The sequence below is a fragment of the Polypterus senegalus genome, chromosome 4 (genome assembly GCF_016835505.1).
Source record: "Polypterus senegalus isolate Bchr_013 chromosome 4, ASM1683550v1, whole genome shotgun sequence".
Taxonomy (NCBI): Eukaryota; Metazoa; Chordata; class Cladistia; order Polypteriformes; family Polypteridae; genus Polypterus; species Polypterus senegalus.
Window position 1 is genome coordinate 68,536,507 of NC_053157.1, and position 19,004 is coordinate 68,555,510.

The window sequence follows — 19,004 nt, forward strand, 5'->3', positions numbered from 1 at the left end:
TGGTATCGTGTGTCCTCTTGAAATTTACTTAAGTATGGTAATTTTTTTTTAAAACAGACTACCTCTATGGTAAAATATCATCATCATATTTTTTACACATTTCCTGGTGATGGTCGCCATAATAACATGCTCACCAGACCTCACAATCTCTACCAGCTATTTCCAAAACTTTATGAGGATTACTCAGACACTTCCAGAACAATCGAGAGGTATAATGCGTTCAGCACATCCTACTTCTGTACCTTAGTCTTTCCACGGTAGACCATAACTTGTGCATTTTCCAGGCGCATCCCAACTACATCTCAAAACCTCCCTCCCTCAACTTGATCCTCTCATTCCAAGGAGGTAGTGATTCAGCCTCAAGGGCATCCCAAATTGCAGAGTTCATCACCCTGTAGTAGAGAGATAGCTGAGCAGTCCTGCAGTGAAATCTCATTTAGGCTGCTTATACTACAGAAAAGTCAGTCTTTTAGTCAATTCCTAGAGCTTGTGACTATAGATGAGAACTGCAATGTAGACTGACAAGTAATTCAAAAGCTTTGTTCATGGATGTTTGTCCCTCTTCACCACAAGGCCTGATACAACATTCATACATCTGCTGCCTATGCATCAGTTTATTGGTCAGACTGATCAACCCTACCCTCACTTATGACCAAGATCTTAAAGTACTTGTACTTATCCACATTGGACAGGTGCTGAACCCTTAAATGAAAGGATTACAGTATGCCATCCTTTCCCAAGAGAGGTTCATAAACTTACATTTAGAGGTGCTCATTCTCATCACAACTGCACCACACACAGCTTGAACCATTTTAGTATGCACAGGAGATTACAATCTGATGTTATGTTGTTGCATTTTAGGAGTAGTGCTGGCTGTGTGACAGCCAAGAGTGGAACTGAGTCAGACATACTAATGCTTGATAAAAAATGGCTCTTAGGACATAAGAAATATTCTTTATTGAAATTAATGATATAGGCTTGAAAGGTTTTATTTTGAGGTTTGGCATTTTCATTTTTTATCCAGAATTTAAAGTAATAATTCTGTACTGTTGGCCAACCTTTTTTTTTCTTATGTATAACATGTTCAATGGATTACAGCTTTATAGGGCCTGGAAAATATTTGTAAATAAGCAGAATTTTTGTAGATAAGCAGAAATAAGGTAAGTTTGCTGAGAGTTGGCAGGTTAAACCTAAATTTAAAGGTTAGTTTCTTAACATTTCTTGGTGAGCTCTTTGTAAGTTCTATATACAACCCATTGATCTATTGAACGTGGGATGAAGCAGCTTCTGTGCATAAAAGCATAAGTGAGTTTCAGTGTCCCCGGTGAGTGTGGTTTGTAGATACTCAGCAGCGTTTCATCTTCGGTCAGTTTAATTATGTGAGACACATGAGATGCAAAGGTACATTAAGAAATATACACTCACCTAAAGGATTATTAGGAACACCTGTTCAATTTCTCATTAATGCAATTATCTAATCAACCAATCACATGGCAGTTGCTTCAATGCATTTAGGGGTGTGGTCCTAGTCACGACAATCTCCTGCACTCCAAACTGAATGTCAGAATGGGAAAGAAAGGTGATTTAAGCAATTTTGAGTGTGGCATGGTTGTTGGTGCCAGATGGGCCGGTCTGAGTATTTCACAATCTGCTCAGTTACTGGGATTTTCACGCACAACCATTTTTAGGGTTTACAAAGAATAGTGTGAAAAGGGAAAAAACATCCAGTATGCAGCAGTCCTGTGGGCAAAAATGCCTTGTTGATGCTAGAGGTCAGAGGAGAATGAGCCGACTGATTCAAGCTGATAGAAGAGCAGCTTTGACTGAAATAACCACTCGTTACAACCGAGGTATGCAGCAAAGCATTTGTGAAGCCACAACACGCACAACCTTGAGGCGGATGGGCTACAACAGCAGAAGACCCCACTGGGTACCACTTATCTCCACTACAAATAGGAAAAAGAGGCTACAATTTGCACGAGCTCACCAAAATTGGACAGTTGAAGACTGGAAAAATGTTGCCTGGTCTGATGAGTCTCGATTTCTGTTGAGACATTCAAATGGTAGAGTCAGAATTTGGCGTAAACAGAATGAGAACATGGATCCATCATGCCTTGTTACCACTGTGCAGGCTGGTGGTGGTGGTGTAATGGTGTGGTGGATGTTTTCTTGGCACACTTTAGGCCCCTTAGTGCCAATTGGGCATCGTTTAAATGCCAGGGGCTACCTGGGCATTGTTTCTGACCATGTCCATCCCTTCATGACCACCATGTACCCATCCTCTGATGGCTACTTCCAGCAGGATAATGCACCATGTCACAAAGCTCGAATCATTTCAAATTGGTTTCTTGGACATGACAATGAGTTCACTGTACTAAAATGGCCCCCACAGTCACCAGATCTCAACCCAATAGAGCATCTTTGGGATGTGGTGGAACGGGAGCTTCGTGCCCTGGATGTGCATCCCACAAATCTCCATCAGCTGCAAGATGCTATCCTATCAATATGGGCCAACATTTCTAAAGAATGCTTTCAGCACCTTGTTGAATCAATGCCACGTAGAATTAAGGCAGTTCTGAAGGCGAAAGGGGGTCAAACACCGTATTAGTATGGTGTTCCTAATAATCCTTTAGGTGAGTGTATATCTAGCTATCATTTGAACTATTCTTGGAAATAATGAACTTGACAAATGACATGGTACTGCTACACATACATCATATATTCTAATCATAATTGATGAAATCCTGTATAAAACAAAACAAATTACATATTTTTAAGATTGATTGCAGACTGAAGCCAAATGCACTTATGAACATACTGTACTTATGCTCAAACATGGTGTTCCTTATGAACAAACTGTGACTAGTACAGAAGTTCAATAAAAAAAAAGCACCACTTGAGTTCAGATTGGGTAGGCCATTTCTCCCATCTGCACCCTTCCCTATTTCACTGCTTCTGCCCACATGAGTGCTAAAGTCAGCAGAATAATAGAGTCCCCACTGAGAGCACCTTCCAGCGCTCTCCCAAGTTCTACAAAAGGGTTGGATAATTTGACCCAGTTGTCAGTGTATAAATCAGATCAAAAATAAGTTTTAGTCGACATGATTGAATGGAAATACCTTTTTACTATTTTGGAGAAGTTTGGGTTTGGCCCGAACATTTGTGCATGGATTAAATTACTGTATACTAACCCAGAAGCTTCAGTTTGCATCAATAACATTTGCTCAGACTACTTTAAACTAGAACGTGGCACAAGACAAGGATGCCCTTTGTCACCACTGCTGTTTGCAATTGCCATTGAACCACTGGCAATACATTGTCGAAATACCGATCAGATAAAGGGGATTAGCAGAGAAGGACTGGAACAGAAAATCTCATTATATGCAGATGACATGGTACTGTATATATCGGACCCAGAAAATTCTGTGCCTGCAGTCTTAGCAGCACTCACAGAATTTCAAAAGCTCTCTGGTCTCAGAATTAATCTGAATAAAAGTGTACTCTTTCCGGTGAATTCGCAAGCATATAATATTAGATTAGACACCCTTCCTTTTATCATTGCAGAACAGTTTAAATACCTCGGGGTAAACATCACAAGTAAACATAAAGCTCTTTATCAACAAAATTTCGTCGTCTGCATGGAAAAAATTAAACAAGACTTGCATAGATGGTCAACCCTTCATCTCACACTAGCTGGAAGAATTAACACTGTTAAGATGAATATTCTTCCTAAGCTCCTTTTTTATTTCAAAACATACCAATATACATTAATAAATCGTTCTTTAAGCAATTAGATTCAACAATAACCTCATTTATTTGGAATTCTAAACATCCACGCATCAAAAGAGCGACTCTACAAAGACAAAAGGTAGAAGGCGGCATGGCTCTACCTAACTTCCAGTTTTATTACTGGGCGGCAAATATACAGTCGATAAGAACCTGGACACAAATAGAAGAACATACACAGGCATGGACCGCAATAGAAGTAAAATCCTGCAGTACTTCTTTGTATTCCTTGCTTTGTGCACCAATAAACACACGCTATCGGCAATACACTAATAACCCAATTGTGCTCCACTCACTTAGAATCTGGAACCAATGTAGAAAGCATTTTAAGACGGAGAAGCTTCTTTCTGTGGCACCCCTGCAAAAGAACCACCTCTTTCAACCCTCACAAACATGTGCAGTTTTAATATCTGGAAAAATTTGGAATTAACTTGCTTAGAGATCTTTATATAGACAACGTCTTTGCATCCTATGAACAATTACATTCCAAATTTAACATTCCAGCTACAAATTTCTTTCACTATCTTCAAATCAGGAACTTTGTTAAACAGAACCTTCCAGATTTTCCTCATCTTGCACCCTCATCCACGCTGGAAAATTTATTGCTCAATTTCAAGGAGTTAGACTCCATCTCTACAATATATAAAATCCTTTTACAATCCCTTCCTTTCAAAGATCCAAGAGGACACTGGGAAAATGATCTCTCAATTAATATATCAGAAAAGGAGTGGAAAGTAGCAATGCAGAGAATTCACTCGAGCTCCATATGTGCAAAGCATACAATTATACAACTCAAAATTATATATCGAGCACATCTGTCTCGACTAAAACTCTCCAAAATGTTTCCAGGACATGATCCAACCTGTGAACGCTGCAAATTAGCTCCAGCCTCACTAGGTCACATGTTCTGGGCCTGCTCCAAATTAACATTATTCTGGACAAAAATTTTAATTACCTCTCAGACAGTCTTGGACTCACAATCCCTCCTAACCCATTAACAGCTGTGTTTGGGGTTCTTCCAGAGGGTCTTAAAGTGGAGAAAGACAAACAAATTGTGATTGCATTCACTACACTGTTGGCACGCAGACTTATTCTGATAAACTGGAAGAACCCAAACTCTCCTCTTTTAAGTCAGTGGGAAACTGATGTGTTATATTATTTAAAATTGGAAAAATCAAATACTCAGTTAGAGGATCTGTGCAGACTTTTTTCAAAACATGGCAGGATCTAATCAGTAATATTTTGAAATGATTATATAAAGCACAGAGAATTTGTTGATTTAGGTATTTTTAAAAGCCTTAAATTTTACACCGTTTGGCTTGCTCTCTCTCTCAAGGGTGGGGATCGATCTGTTCTTAGCATAATTCTTTTTTTTTTTTGTAAAAATGTGATTGCTATGTATTGATTGTAATAAAATTAATAAAAAAAAAAAATAAGTTTTAGTCTGCAACGTGTTTGCACATATATTATACCAGTATCTACCAAACAACAACATTTATTTATATAGCACATTTTCATACAAATAATGTAGCTCAAAGTGTTTTACATGATGAAGAAAAGAGAAAAAAAGACAAAGTAAGAATTAAAATAAGACAATTTTAATTAACATAGAATAAGAGTAAGGTCCGATGGTCAGGGAGGACAGAAAAAAAACTCCAGATGGCTGGAGAGAAAAAATAAAATCTGCAGGGGTTCCAGACCATGAGACCGCCAAGCCCCATCTGGGCATTCTACTTAACATAAATGAAACAGTCCTCTTTGTATTTAGAGTTCTCATGGAAGGACTTGATGGTGATGGTCATGTAGACTTCTGGCTTTTAATCCATCAAAATGTTTAATTATACAGTGATATGGCAATACTGCCTACTTCTAACATGAATAATTTGCTGTTTTGTTTATTATATCATAATAATGATATCCATTTCAAATATCTTGAGGGATGTGGAGAAAGATCTGTATCAACTCTAGAACACAATTGTTCTCATGCCATTTATTTTAAAGGTTACAGTAAGTAGCTTGCAAACTATAGCATAACTGCATTTTGCTAATGAACTGGTGTTGTGCAGCTACCTGGGTCAAACTTAAAGAACTCTTTTTGCTGTCCACTAACTATTCATTAACATGATAATTGAACTTTTTGAGTGGCCTCTTGGTGTACAATCTTTGAAAATCCATACGTACACACAAACTACAAGTATTGGAGGTTTCATAAACAGAAGACAAAGGAATGAACATGTATGAAGTAAGAACAACAGACAAAAACTGTATAAAGCAAAAAAAAAATCATCATAGCAATATGAAAATACTGGAAATTTAAAATGGAAATGGATATAACACTTTATTTATAGAACTTGAAATGTAAAATTCCCATAACCCCATTCTCCCAAATGCTTTTAATTTCAATGACAATAAAATCACTAAAATGAAATGATTCTGGTTCAGATAAGTGCTTAACATCTTGTATTAACTGTTCTGTGCTATAATTTGACACTAAAGATTCTCATCGGCCACTAAATTCACTTTTTAGTTTTCTATCACCAAGGCAATTGTGCTGCTGTCTTTTGATATGTCACCTTACCCTATACAGGTGGAATCCCATTATAACAAAATTCATGAGTCCATAAAAATAACTTGTTATAAAGGAAATTTCATTATAATTAATATGAGGAAAATAAGTATAGTATTATGATTGGGGTCATTGGTGATTAGCAATGTCTAATGCCAGCATCAAAAGAACAGCTCCACAGTTGGTCTGCTGTGTTTTGTAAACAGTAAACCAAGGAAAAAGTAATTGGTTGTCCTCAGCAGGAAGAGGCTTCCTGCGTAACATTCTTTGTTGCACAGTGTTTAGAACATTTAACACTGGGCTTCAATCTGTGGTTTCTCACGCTGTCCTTCCTGATTTGTCTTGTCCAGACCGCATCTGCCACAGCAATGATTCCATGCCACTGGTGGTATTCTAATCTGAAGGTGGGAGCTTAAGCAAGACACTTGCCCATGTCATGCCTCCTAACAGCTCCTATTTTAAATGAAGTCTTAAAACTGTATCTGCCTTCTCTATATAGTAATAAAGTACCTGTGTTTTCCCAGAAAACCTGGACTCACCTTCCTATATCTCATGCAACTCTGTTACACAAGCTTGTCCATTCTTCTTCTTCTTCTTCTTTCTGCTGCTCCCATTAGGGGTTGCCACAGCGGATTAATTTTTTCCATATCTTCTTGTACTCTGCATCTTGCTAAGTTACACTCATCACCTGCATGTCCTTTCTCACCATGTCCATAAACCTTCTCTTAGGCCTTTCTCTTGCCTGGCAGCTCTGTCCTTTGCATTCTATACCCAGCATCTCTCCTCTGCCCATGTCCAAACCAATGCAAACTTGCCTCTCTGACTTTGTCTTCAAACCATCCAACCTGAGTTAACCCTCTTATGTATTAATTTCTAATCCTGTCCATCCTCGTCACACCCAATGCAAATCTTAATATCTTTAACTCTGCCACCTCCAGCTATGTCTCCTGTTTTTTGGTCAGTGCCACGGTCTCCAACCCATATAACATAGCTGGCGTCACTGCCATCCTGTGGACCTTCCCGTTCACTCGTGCTGATACCTGTCTCAGACAAATTAGATAGATAGATACTTTATTAATCCCCAAGGGGAAATTTACATACTCCAGCAGCCGTATACTGATAAAAACAATAATTGCAGTGCAAGTTAAAAAATGCAAGGTGGAGAGTTTGAGGCAGGTATAACAGTCTATAAACTTGTGTAGTGTTAACGTTTACCCCACCCAGGGAGGAAATGAAGAGTCGCATAGTGTGGGGGAGGAACGATCTCCTCAGTCTGTCAGTGGAGCAGGACAGTGACAGCAGTCTGTTGCTGAAGCTGTTCCTCTGTCTGGAGATGATACTGTTCAGTGGATGCAGTGCCTGCTCAGCGCCTTTCGCTCTGCCACAGATGTCAAACTGTCCAGCTCCGTGCCTACAATAGAGCCTGCCTTCCTCACCAGTTTGTCCAGGCGTGAAGCATCCCTCTTCTTTATGCTGCCTCCCCAGCACACCACCACGTAGAAGAGGGCACTCACCACAACCGTCTGATAGAATATCTGCAGCATCTTATTGCAGATGTTGAAGGACGCCAGCCTTCTAAGGAAGTATAGTCGACTCTGTCCTCTCATGTACAGAGCATCAGTGTTGACAGTCCAGTCCAGTTTATCATCCACTTGCACTACCAGTTTTTTATTCTGATGGCATCCACTTTCCTCAGTTCTTGGCTCAGATGGATAAATTTGCTGTATTATTGTAGAGAAAAGCCAAGCAAAATGACACCTTTTATTGGCTAACTAAAAAGATTACAATATGCAAGCTTTCGAGGCAACTCATCTTGCCTGAAGAAGGGGCCTGAGTTGCTTTGAAAGCTTGCATATTGTAATCTTTTTAGTTAGCCAATAAAAGGTGTCATTTTGCTTGGCTTTTCTCTACATTCATAATGGCTAACACGGTACAACAACCTAGTACTACTGTATTATTGTTAATTAGTTATTTGCTTATTTAATTTGCATAAAGTGCTACATCCTATTTCAATACATTTTCAGACGTTTCATTTAGTAGTTCAATTGTCAGTTGTAAATTGATGACATCATTTACTGGTTATTTTAATATCTTTTTGAAAGCCTTTCCATCATACAGTACTGTAGGTGAATATTATGTATGTTTTTACCATTTTCTGATTTATCACATGAAAAATCTTTTTTAAGTAGAAATTCTGGTGAGTATATTACAAACACATTTCCTGGCAAGCCATCTAAGATAAGGAATTGATAGGAAATCATCTTGACTTAATTCAGTCTGAAATAGTCTTGGTCTCTGTGTGGTACTTTCCTAGGTTTTCAGATTGTGGGTGAAGAGAACAGTCGTCATTTGAACCTTGGTACTTTTATTAGTTGTATCATCCCTGGGGGACCAGCTGACATTGATGCACGCCTAAACCCAGGTAGAGTAAGCTGCTTGATACTGTTAGTAGCACTGAATTCATTTTTTGGTACACTTTCAAATAATCTGAAAGTATAGTAGAATCCCAGCCTTTTTTTAATGCTAATAATTTGTTATTCTGTGATTGTTTCAGGTGATCGGCTACTGTCAGTAAATAATATGAGCCTGGAAGGTGTCCCCTACGATGCAGCGGTAAAGATGCTACAAAACATTCCTGATGATGTGAAACTTGTTGTGTCACAGCCCAAGGAAAAACTCTCTCAAGGTAAATTTTACAAACCAGTATGTCATGCTTTCATATACATAAAGTACATTGCTGACTTCTGCCCTAGAAATGTCTTTTGGATGACTGTTTATATAAATTGTGACATCCAACATGATCCTTATTAGAGCATACTGTTATCAGTTGAAAAGAAAAATGAAGTTTATGTTTTGTATTAAGGTAAAATTCCTCATTTTTGATGCTATTGGCTTCAATTTATTCTTAAAAAGAATACTACAATTTAATTGGTGGCCCGGTGGAAGAGGGAGAGTGCTGACACAGGGTTGGCTGGAGGTTACAACACTTGAAGACCAACAGGGGCAGAAATCTGGACCCAAATAATGGGAGGTGGAACCTTTTTAAAGGTGGGGACTGGCTGGAAGTCAGGTTCAAACTCCAAAGCCCATTAGGTGACCACACACTGTTCTGACTAGAAGGATTTGGCACTCCTGATTCAAAGCCATCACAGTGCCAGAGGTTTATTGATGATAAAATCAGAAGGTGATTTTGGAAGAAGAAAGGCTCAACTGGTTTGAGGAGCAGAGACCAATAGATGTAAAGTGAACGTAGAGCTTGATATATGTGGTACAGGGACCTGAGAATATTGGCCAGGGTTGGCTATAGTAGTGGTGTTTTTTCTGTTTAATTGATACTTTTGTGCTGATCTTGTATTCATCCATTTTTTATGACAATTTTAATTAGTATATGCACTTTATTGTATATGTTGCCATCCTTGGTTTAATTCTGGAAAATCTCAACAGTGCCTCTATAAATTGTACTTTACACAGTACTGTCACTTACATTCTAATTCTTGTTCAAGTGATTCATTATTGCCGGACGAGAGGATTCTGGTGCAGTTGCAGATTTGGGTGTTCAGTATTTAGTCTACATTACTTTGTGTGCCATTGCCTCCCCGTAAAAACTAGATGTTAGGCTTATTGGCAACATTTAATTGGTTGTGATTGAAATTCTTTTACACCTCTATGTCTGAGCATGTATCCCTGCAACAGACTTGTGTACATTTCTGTAAGGAGCTTTATCTGAAAGAGTGCATTAATAATTTTACTGGTGATGTATAATGTGAAATTAGTGAGATTCATGTCACACGGGGTCATGTTTATTGGGAATCCACCAACGTTATTTTTGCACTAGGGCTTAGTCATTTTCTGTAAAATATCAGTCACTGAAGTGGACACTGAACTTTAGTTAAAGGGACACAGTTTCTGAAGTTTGATGTTTTCCTGTAAAGTGAGGCCGAATCTGGCGTTGTAAGAATCTGTCCGAGCATCCTTTGGGGTTTAGGAACCCTGATGATAACTAGTCATTCATGGGCCTCAAATTGCATCCATGTTAGTAGAGTTGTTTTAATCATAGCACTAACCATGGAGCTACTGTGCTGCTGTCCACATGACACCATCCCTAAAAAGGTAAATAGCAAAAGAGAATAATTCAGTGGTTATTTGGTCATATTCAAATACACCACATTTTACTGATTTATAACTATATCTTCATTTAGTATAATACATACAGCACAAAATGGAACAAAAGCAAGCAAACACTAAGACAGTGAAATGCAAGATGTCAGCCATCGTTCATTAAAAAAGTATTTGATTTTAATAGCTAATATCAATAGGTTGTTTTACTGGATACATATTTTAATTGTCTGAAGATTTTGGTAGAATGAGAAGGTCTGCTGATGCCACAGATGATGGCATTAGCTCACAGGGCTTTTATCCAATTTTATTTATTGTCTGTTTATTGTTTATTGCCTGTTGTATGTGCCTGTTATTCCCTCAGTTCTTGTGGTTACCCTCAAATTGATTTCAGATTCCTGGTGTGAATAAAGTGCAGTCAAACAGAAGGGTGTTTGTAATGATAACCATGTTCCCTGGAAATTATTTACTGTTTATTAGTGAGTCTTTTTTTACACATCTAACTGGTTACAGGCTGTTTGCAGTTTCTCTACCAGGCACATATTGGAATAGATATATCTCTGATCTCTGCGGTGGGCTGGTGCCCTGCTTAGGGTTTGTTTCCTGCCTTGTGCCCTGTGTTGGCTGGGATTGGCTCCAGAAGACCCCTGTGACCCTGTAGTTGGGATATAGTGGGTTGGATAATGGATGGATGGATATCTCTGATCTACGTGCTTCACAAAGCCTGCTCTCACCTCAGCAAAGCTGCAACTATTATCATGCTTTTTGGTTTCTTTTGTATCTTTAGCCATAAGGAAATGTAGTTAGATGGTGGTAGGAGGTCTTGGATTATGTCCTTTAAGGCATTTTTTTCATATAGGACCCTGGTACCCATGAGCTCCGTTATGAAATGTGGAGTAGTTATTTTTTTAAAAAGTACAAAATGTGCTTCATTTTAGAATGCCCTTTCATCTGATAAATTAATATACACCATGACTGTAATTTTACACACAGTTGATGAAGCTCTAAGACTGTGTTTCGGAGACAGTAGTCACCAACATAGGGTACCCCAAAGAACTGTGGTATCTCCCTTTCTGTTCACTGACAATTTATTTGAAGTACAACTGCAATTTAAGTCATCTTTACATATTAATAGATGACTCCATTATTATTGTATCAAAAGTGAATATAAGGAGGAGTATTGGGGGATTGATAATGACTTTGTCATGTGGTACAGGGAGAACTACCTATAAATAAAGAAATACCAAGAGAAAGAAGTTGGCGGTAGACATCCAGCATGCCAGTGACAACATTAGATCAGGTATCATAAAAGGAGGAGGAAGAGAAGGCGGTGCTGGTACAGACTGATAAATGGAGAGCGGATGCCAAAATAGGAGAGAAGTCAAAGCTTTAAGAGCTTTCCAAAAAGCTAAAAGGTCTTCCAGCCAGTGATAATAGTGTTGCCTAAATGAACATAATCTACAAATGCTTGTTTGGTCAGCTTCCTGTTTTTATCTAACAGCGTCTCATCTCACCATCATCAGTACTTAATACAATGGCAAACAGCCCAATAACAGCTGAACAGTAGTAAGATTGTAGATTAATATTGTATGGACACAACAGAAAAAATTGTAAATGGCTTTTCAAGTTTTGTTGCTTCATCCTAGGCCAAATTAATTTGGATTTAAACTTTGACAAGACTTTTTCTAATTTATTTTACTGTGGTTTTTTGACTGCAAACAGTCATTTTAAATTGATTTTAAATTGTCCAATTTTCAGTTTCAAGTACTTCACATCATAAGACCAAAAGTCATGTGAGATCACCCAGCAAGAAGAATAACCATGAAGAGGAATCTTCCTCTGAAGACCAGAACAGACGCACTGGTCCCCAAAGACGTCTGCATGATGCATCTTCTCCTACTGTGTCTGTAGCCAAAAGAAGAGGAAGCTTGAGCTCCCAGGATTCTAGAACAGAAAGTGCCAGTCTATCCCAAAGCCATAGGATACAGCCAACTGATGCGCTGAATCACACCCCATCACCTTACCATTTTGAACATGCACTTTCTCCTGAGGCATCTTTAACACCTAGCAGTAAAACTAAGAGAGGAACCAATGCAAATACCAATAAAGATCTGGATTATTCTGACAGAGGAGATTCGGATATGGATGAGGATACATATTCAAGCAGCCAAGAGCAGATAAGTATTAAAAAGGTAAATGCCTGCGTAGGGCTGAAACCTTTTATTTCTCACTAATGATATGTAGGTTTCTTTGTGACTGTGATACATTTTACATGAAAATGGTGCTTGACCATGTTTTTTCACTTAAAGGTATGGGCAAAAATACACAGTCAGCTTTTCTTTGATTACTGTATATTATACAGTATATTTATTTTCTAACACCCTTCTCTAGTTCAAGGTATATGCAGCCAGTGTCTATCCTACCTTTGTTGGTCACAAGGTGGGAACCTTCCCTGGACCACTATAGAGCACACTCACACGTTTAGAGTTCTCAATTAACCTAACATCAATGCATGGCCTGGAAATTGATTCTTTGACTTGCAGCTAACCAGTTTGCCATTTGCAATATGTAAATACAATCAAAAATACAAGTTGGCTGAATTATTTATCTGCCGAAGATGGTTTATGCTTTTCTAGGCAAAAATTAAGTTGTTGATTTAATATAAAAGCTTTTTGGGTTGACTATGTCCATAATATCTTGGAATGAAAAAACATCACAGTAAATGCATGAGCACTGATGCCCACTCACTTAGTTTTGTCTGTCATTGTTTTCCACTTACAGGACATGCCTACAGTGAGCACTAAAGGACAAAAAAGTGGTAATGCCCACCCAGTTAATGATCTCCAACCAGGAGATTTATTTGAAGTAGAATTGTCCAAAAAGGACAACAGCCTAGGCATAAGTGTCACGGTACTGTTTGGCAAGGTTTTTCGGAGTTCCTCTTCTTCTCTTTATTTGTAACCATGTTTGTCTGTGCATGTTTGTCTGCAAATTTATAGCATGTTGAGTGCTTTTCCTAGTTTTGATGCCGCTTTGCATGTTTTGTCATAGCTTTAGCAATAGTGCAAATATTTGACTTAGAAGCCCTGATTCTGTATTTTGACTCTGTAGGACACCTCATGGGAGCCAGTTTCTTGTAATACCCAGTGTGCATGCCTGGTCATCCATCCATACTTTTTTTTTTACCCTGATCTTTGTACAACATTGTTGATGGGACACAACTCCAACAGCACAAGGCACATGGTGTTCAGTCATTTGCAGGACATAGTAGTTCATATGCCTGCACTTACTAACACTGGAAAAACTTAAGAGTAACCACATGGCAAAAATATATCTTTCTTGTTGGAGGAAACTGGAGTACGCAGAGAAAACTCCTACAACAATGTGGAAAAGTTGCAAACAGAGATCCCTGGAGAAATTGGACATCAATGTTACCACTCAACCCTTGTGCAAGCAAGCAGTTCAGTTTTTTATTTCACTTTTATATTTCAAATATTTTATTGGCAAGTAAAAACAGGTTACAAAGTAGCACACGATAACTTGGCAGTTCTGATGAAATATCTGAAAAGCTTTACTACCTCCCACATTTCGACTTGGTATACTCCATTATTCCACAAACCGTTTGATGTGGTCAAAGTGGTTTGTACAGTATAATGCAGATATAATAATAATTTTTTGTAACTACAATTACAGTTGACATTCAGCTAGATGTTTCTGCCCCTCATCCTAGGTTAATACTATGGCTTTCATTTTGTTTCCCATTTGGAAATCTCATAGTTTATGACATAGTCAAGTTAAAGTGGACTTCACACTTTGCTCAGTTCCTTTGGTCATTATTCCCATACTTTTCCACACCCTTTTGTTGGACAAATCACTACTGACAACATGCCTATTAAAACTGTTGCTTCTTTGTCTATTCAAGTCCCCAAGGCAACACCTTTTCAATGGCTTACCATATGTGTGAAAATAACTCTGTATAGCCAGAAATACTGTATTTTTGACTTGTCAAACATACATTAAGTACAGCAAAGACAATATTGTCTGCACATTTTGAAGAACTGCATTGTAGTTTATAAAGCCTTATAACACCACAACATGGAGCTGTGTTAAAAACACAGAGTATATAATATAGTATAAGGATTGTTCCTATCTATGCACTCTGACTTGTGTAAACGTTTTTTTTCCCCCCACTGAAAATCCTTGTACATATGTTATGGAGGTTGCAGTTAATTAACTTAATTATTTTGGCATAATTTAATTATTTCCTTAACAGTCTTCATACTTCTATCACTACTGCTGCATACACTGCTGGGTAATTGAAATGAATTCTACTTTATTGATTGCTGGCTGCATGGAGTTCCCTCATGTCAAAATATATTTAGAAATTAACCCAAAGTTGTAAAGCAAATGAACAATCAGCTTTGAATAATATAGCCTTATCTGTAGAAAGTGCAAGCTTAAGAACAGTTTAACATTGTTTTCCCTTGCAGGGAGGTGTTAACACAAGCGTAAAACATGGTGGGATTTACGTGAAAGCTATAATTTCCAATGGAGCTGCTGAGCTTGATGGCAGAATCCAGAAAGGTAAGAAGACAAGATTACCCTAAAAGACTGCAGAAATGTACACAATGTGCAATGGTGCACTGAAGCATACTTCTGCCTTTGCCTTTTTCTGTAAAAAATAATTTAGTGTCATTTTAACATCTGTTATGCCTTATTAAAATGTAAATACTGTACTTGCCTTGCTATATATGATTTGAAGTCACAGATCCAAGTTATTACAAAGATGGTGTCAGTTGTCCTGAGAAGGCGCAAGCTCTCTGGCAAAAGCCATTTGAACTTTATAATTCATTGCACAACTAGTAACTGTAAAAAACAGGAACTGAAATTTATAATGTTCAATTGCATAGTTTTATTAGCAGGGCTACTTTATTATACACTCTGTAATTTCTTTTCTGTGCAGTTTGCATGCTGTTCGAACTTTCATAGTAATCCACAACAGAATCAACATTTGCAAATTAGAATGGCTTTTCATTTTGGAATTCGAAACATCCAAGCATCCAAAGGGCAACCCTACAATGACTTAAAGCAGAAGGTGGCATTGCACTACGTAACTTTCAATTTTATTACTTAGCAGCAAATATACAAGCTGTAAAAACCTGGACATTGACACAAATAGATGAACACAAACAAACTTGGTCCGCAATAGAAATAAATCCCTTCAGTACTTCTTTATTTTCCTTGACTTGTGCCCCAGTAAGTACAAGTTATCTATACTAATAAAAGGCAAAACCCTCACTCACTCACTCACTCACTGACTCACTCATCTCTAATTTTCCAACTTCCCGTGTAGGTAGAAGGCTGAAATTTGGCAGGCTTGTTCCTTACAGCTTACTTACAAAAGTTAAGCAGGTTTTATTTTCGAAATTCTACGCGTAACAGTCATAACGGTCGACAACGTCCGCCATGTTGAACTTTCTTATTTATTGCTCCATCTTCAAAAAATTTGGTAGGCGGCTTCCCTGCGCTAAACGAAACCGATGTACGTACTTATTTCGGTGGTGTGACGCCACTGTCGGCCGCCATATTGGACTTTCCAATGTCACTAATTCTCCAACTTCCTGTGTAGGTAGAAAGCTGAAATTTGGCAGGCTCATTCCTTACAACTTATTTACAAAAGTTAAGCAGGTTTCATTTAGAAATTCTACACGTAACGGTCATAATGGTTGACAACGCCCGCCATGTTGAACTTTCTTATTTATGGCCCCATCTTCACAAAATTTGGTAGGCGGCTTCACTGCGCTAACCAAAACTGATGTACGTACTTATTTCAGTGGTATGACGCCACTGTCGGCCACCATACTGAACTTTCCAACGTCACTAATTCTCCAACTTCCCTTGTAGGTAGAAGACTGAAATTTGGCAGGCTTATTCCTTACAGCTTACTTACAAAAGTTAAGCAGGTTTCATTTCGAAATTCTACGCGTAACGGTCGACAACGTTCTCCATGTTGAACTTTCTTATTTATGGCCCCATCTTCACGAAATTTGGTAGGCAGCTACCCTGCGCTAACCGAAACCGATGTACATACTTATTTCGGTGGTATGACGCCACTGTCGGCCGCCATATTGAACTTTCCAACGGTCTTTGTCACTTATGGGCCCATCTTCAAGAAATCTGGTACACGGGTTCTCAACGCTAACTGAATCCTACTTATGTACATTGAGATGGATGACCGGCAAGAGTTGCCGGCCCTCACCCCCAGGCCGCCAGGAGGAGCTCTACCGACAGCATGGACGTGCCCCGAGTTCCAGCAGGGCCTCGTTGACTTTGTAGTTTTTATACACAGCCCTGCTGGATACCTTGGGGACCACAAGGAGTTGCTGTAGCGAGGCTCGTAGACTCGTATGTGCCCTATAACCTGGAAGTGCGTCCTGGTCACGTGAACAGGAGGAATGACGTATTTCCAGGTTGAAGAGAAAGACTTTTACCCTGACCCGGAAGTGGTAAGGACTTGTGGACTGTGGGGCAGGAACACCTCCGGGTCAGGGGGTATAAAAGGACTCTGGTAAAGCCCAGACACTGAGCTGAGTTGAGAGGCAGGGTGGCTAAGATTCTGGGAGTTTGGAGGATTGGTTATTGTGTATTATTATTGGAGAATTGTGGAGAAGAGCGTGCTTTGTGCACTTTATTATTATAATAAATAATTATTTGGACTTTTATCTGGTGTCTGACGTGTGGTCTGAGGGTACAAGGGTACGAGAAAGCCCTAATCTGTCACAACATATATACGTCCATAGCCTGCAGCTCGGTCACTGTGTGAGGTGGCGTTGGGTCCCCCATCCCAATGCCTCCCACGTTGTTGGCTGCCTGCCTATATAAGGCGTCCATCGCTCCGGTCTCTACATTCCCTTCCTTGCTTCGCCACGGGATTCACGTCTCCCTGCTGATAACTGCAGCCTTTTTATTTAATTCATGGCTTCTCCACTGTTTTATTGTTCTTTTATTACGATTATAGTTATTGTGTAGGTATTTTAGACTTACTTTACATTGTTCAGGTATCCATTTCCTTCATCGTTCCAAACGTACCCCCATTAACATGTCTATCGAGGTGATCACCATCTAGCATTTATATTGGGGAAAAGGATTCTCTTCTCTCTTTTCTACTCTTAATGTTTTACTCTGGCTTTTGGCCTTCCTCTCTTTCTTTTGGGTCGGGGTTGAATTTAGTTCTGTTAAGCTTGATTTGATTGTATGGAATGTTACTTGCTTTTAATAAAATGTTTTTTCACTGTGTGTAGTGTTATATACATCCTACACATGCTAACACATATATTTAAACACACTCACACACTTGCGCACACGTTAGCCTTAGTCTTTATCAGTTTTTATACTCAAAATTAACTTTTTTCAGGAATTATTTTTGTGCAATAAAAATGTAAGAACCACATCTCCTTGCCCAAATAATTATTATAAAGGCTATTACAAACATGACTTGTACACATGTTGGGAAACTAATTACTGCTTTACACAGGCATGTTACACTTAGAATATAGTCATCATTGTAATAATCCTTATATGTTTGTCATGCTTAATTGCACTTCTTTCTACTGACAAACCCAAAGGCTATACATTTTTTTAGTTTGTCTGGAGACATTTTCCAAAGGTGTACAACTTTTTTAATGAATTGAACTTGTTGTTTTCATCAGGTGATAGAGTCCTAGCAGTCAATGGCCTCAGTCTTGATGGTGCAACTCATAAGCAAGCTGTGGAAACTTTGAGAGACACAGGACAGGTGAGACAGAGCTAGAAAACTCTGATTCTGGAAAAAGTCTACAGACTTTTCCATTTTATCATTCTTCCTGATAACAATAGCATAAGTTAAATGTGCTTCTAAACCTAACATTAAAATTGCATGAATATCTATAACATAGATGTTGATAAACCTCTCCTTTTTATTTACATTTTGCCTAGAATGTGGTTTTAAGCCATGAAATTTGAAATTACTCCATTTTCTCTATATACCCACTTAAGCATCAGTAAAACTGTACTAGAGACTTTGTTTTCTTTAATATTATACCAGTAAACAGCTTATTGTTATGTAACTGAATATCACTCACATTCACTGTTCCTCTGTCTTGACTGGAATTATTAAAACTGTTATTTTTTCTTATTGTTAGGCTTATTTTAATATTCAGTATTCCTCTTCACCATAAGGCTTGTTTTGTCAGTAATGTTTAATGTCCCCTTTTATTGTCTCAGTTTGACTTGGTGTTATTGTACATGTGTATACTTTTTATCTTTGCATTATGTTGCCTTTGCGCTACATTTGCAATCTGTCACCTTCTTACCATTCTGTTCACATTTGTTTTTTTGGGCAGCGTAATCTTTTGTGTATTGATTTTAGAGTGCTTGCATTATTTGTAAATTGTAGTGGTACCGGTTGTTTTAACCAACATTAGCGTATAACCACTATCAAGAACTGCTTTTGGGAAAAAATTGTAAAAAATTAAACTACACTCTATCTTCACAGTAA

The 19,004-nt window shown here is 38.4% G+C and overlaps 1 protein-coding gene across 3 annotated transcripts in view; it reads left to right on the forward strand.

The window, feature by feature from the left end:
* The window catches only part of ptpn13 (protein tyrosine phosphatase non-receptor type 13), a 344,308-nt gene that overhangs the window by 239,106 nt on the left and 86,198 nt on the right, over positions 1–19,004 (forward strand). The window contains exons 22-27 of one of the 3 annotated variants that reach the window (XM_039750815.1): positions 8,667–8,774; positions 8,907–9,038; positions 12,227–12,660; positions 13,250–13,393; positions 14,959–15,052; positions 18,178–18,263. In XM_039750815.1, the coding sequence (XP_039606749.1) occupies positions 8,667–8,774; positions 8,907–9,038; positions 12,227–12,660; positions 13,250–13,393; positions 14,959–15,052; positions 18,178–18,263 (998 nt within the window). The remainder of the gene's footprint in view (positions 1–8,666; positions 8,775–8,906; positions 9,039–12,226; positions 12,661–13,249; positions 13,394–14,958; positions 15,053–18,177; positions 18,264–19,004) is intronic. The other 2 variants (XM_039750816.1, XM_039750817.1) reach the window with 2 other exon arrangements.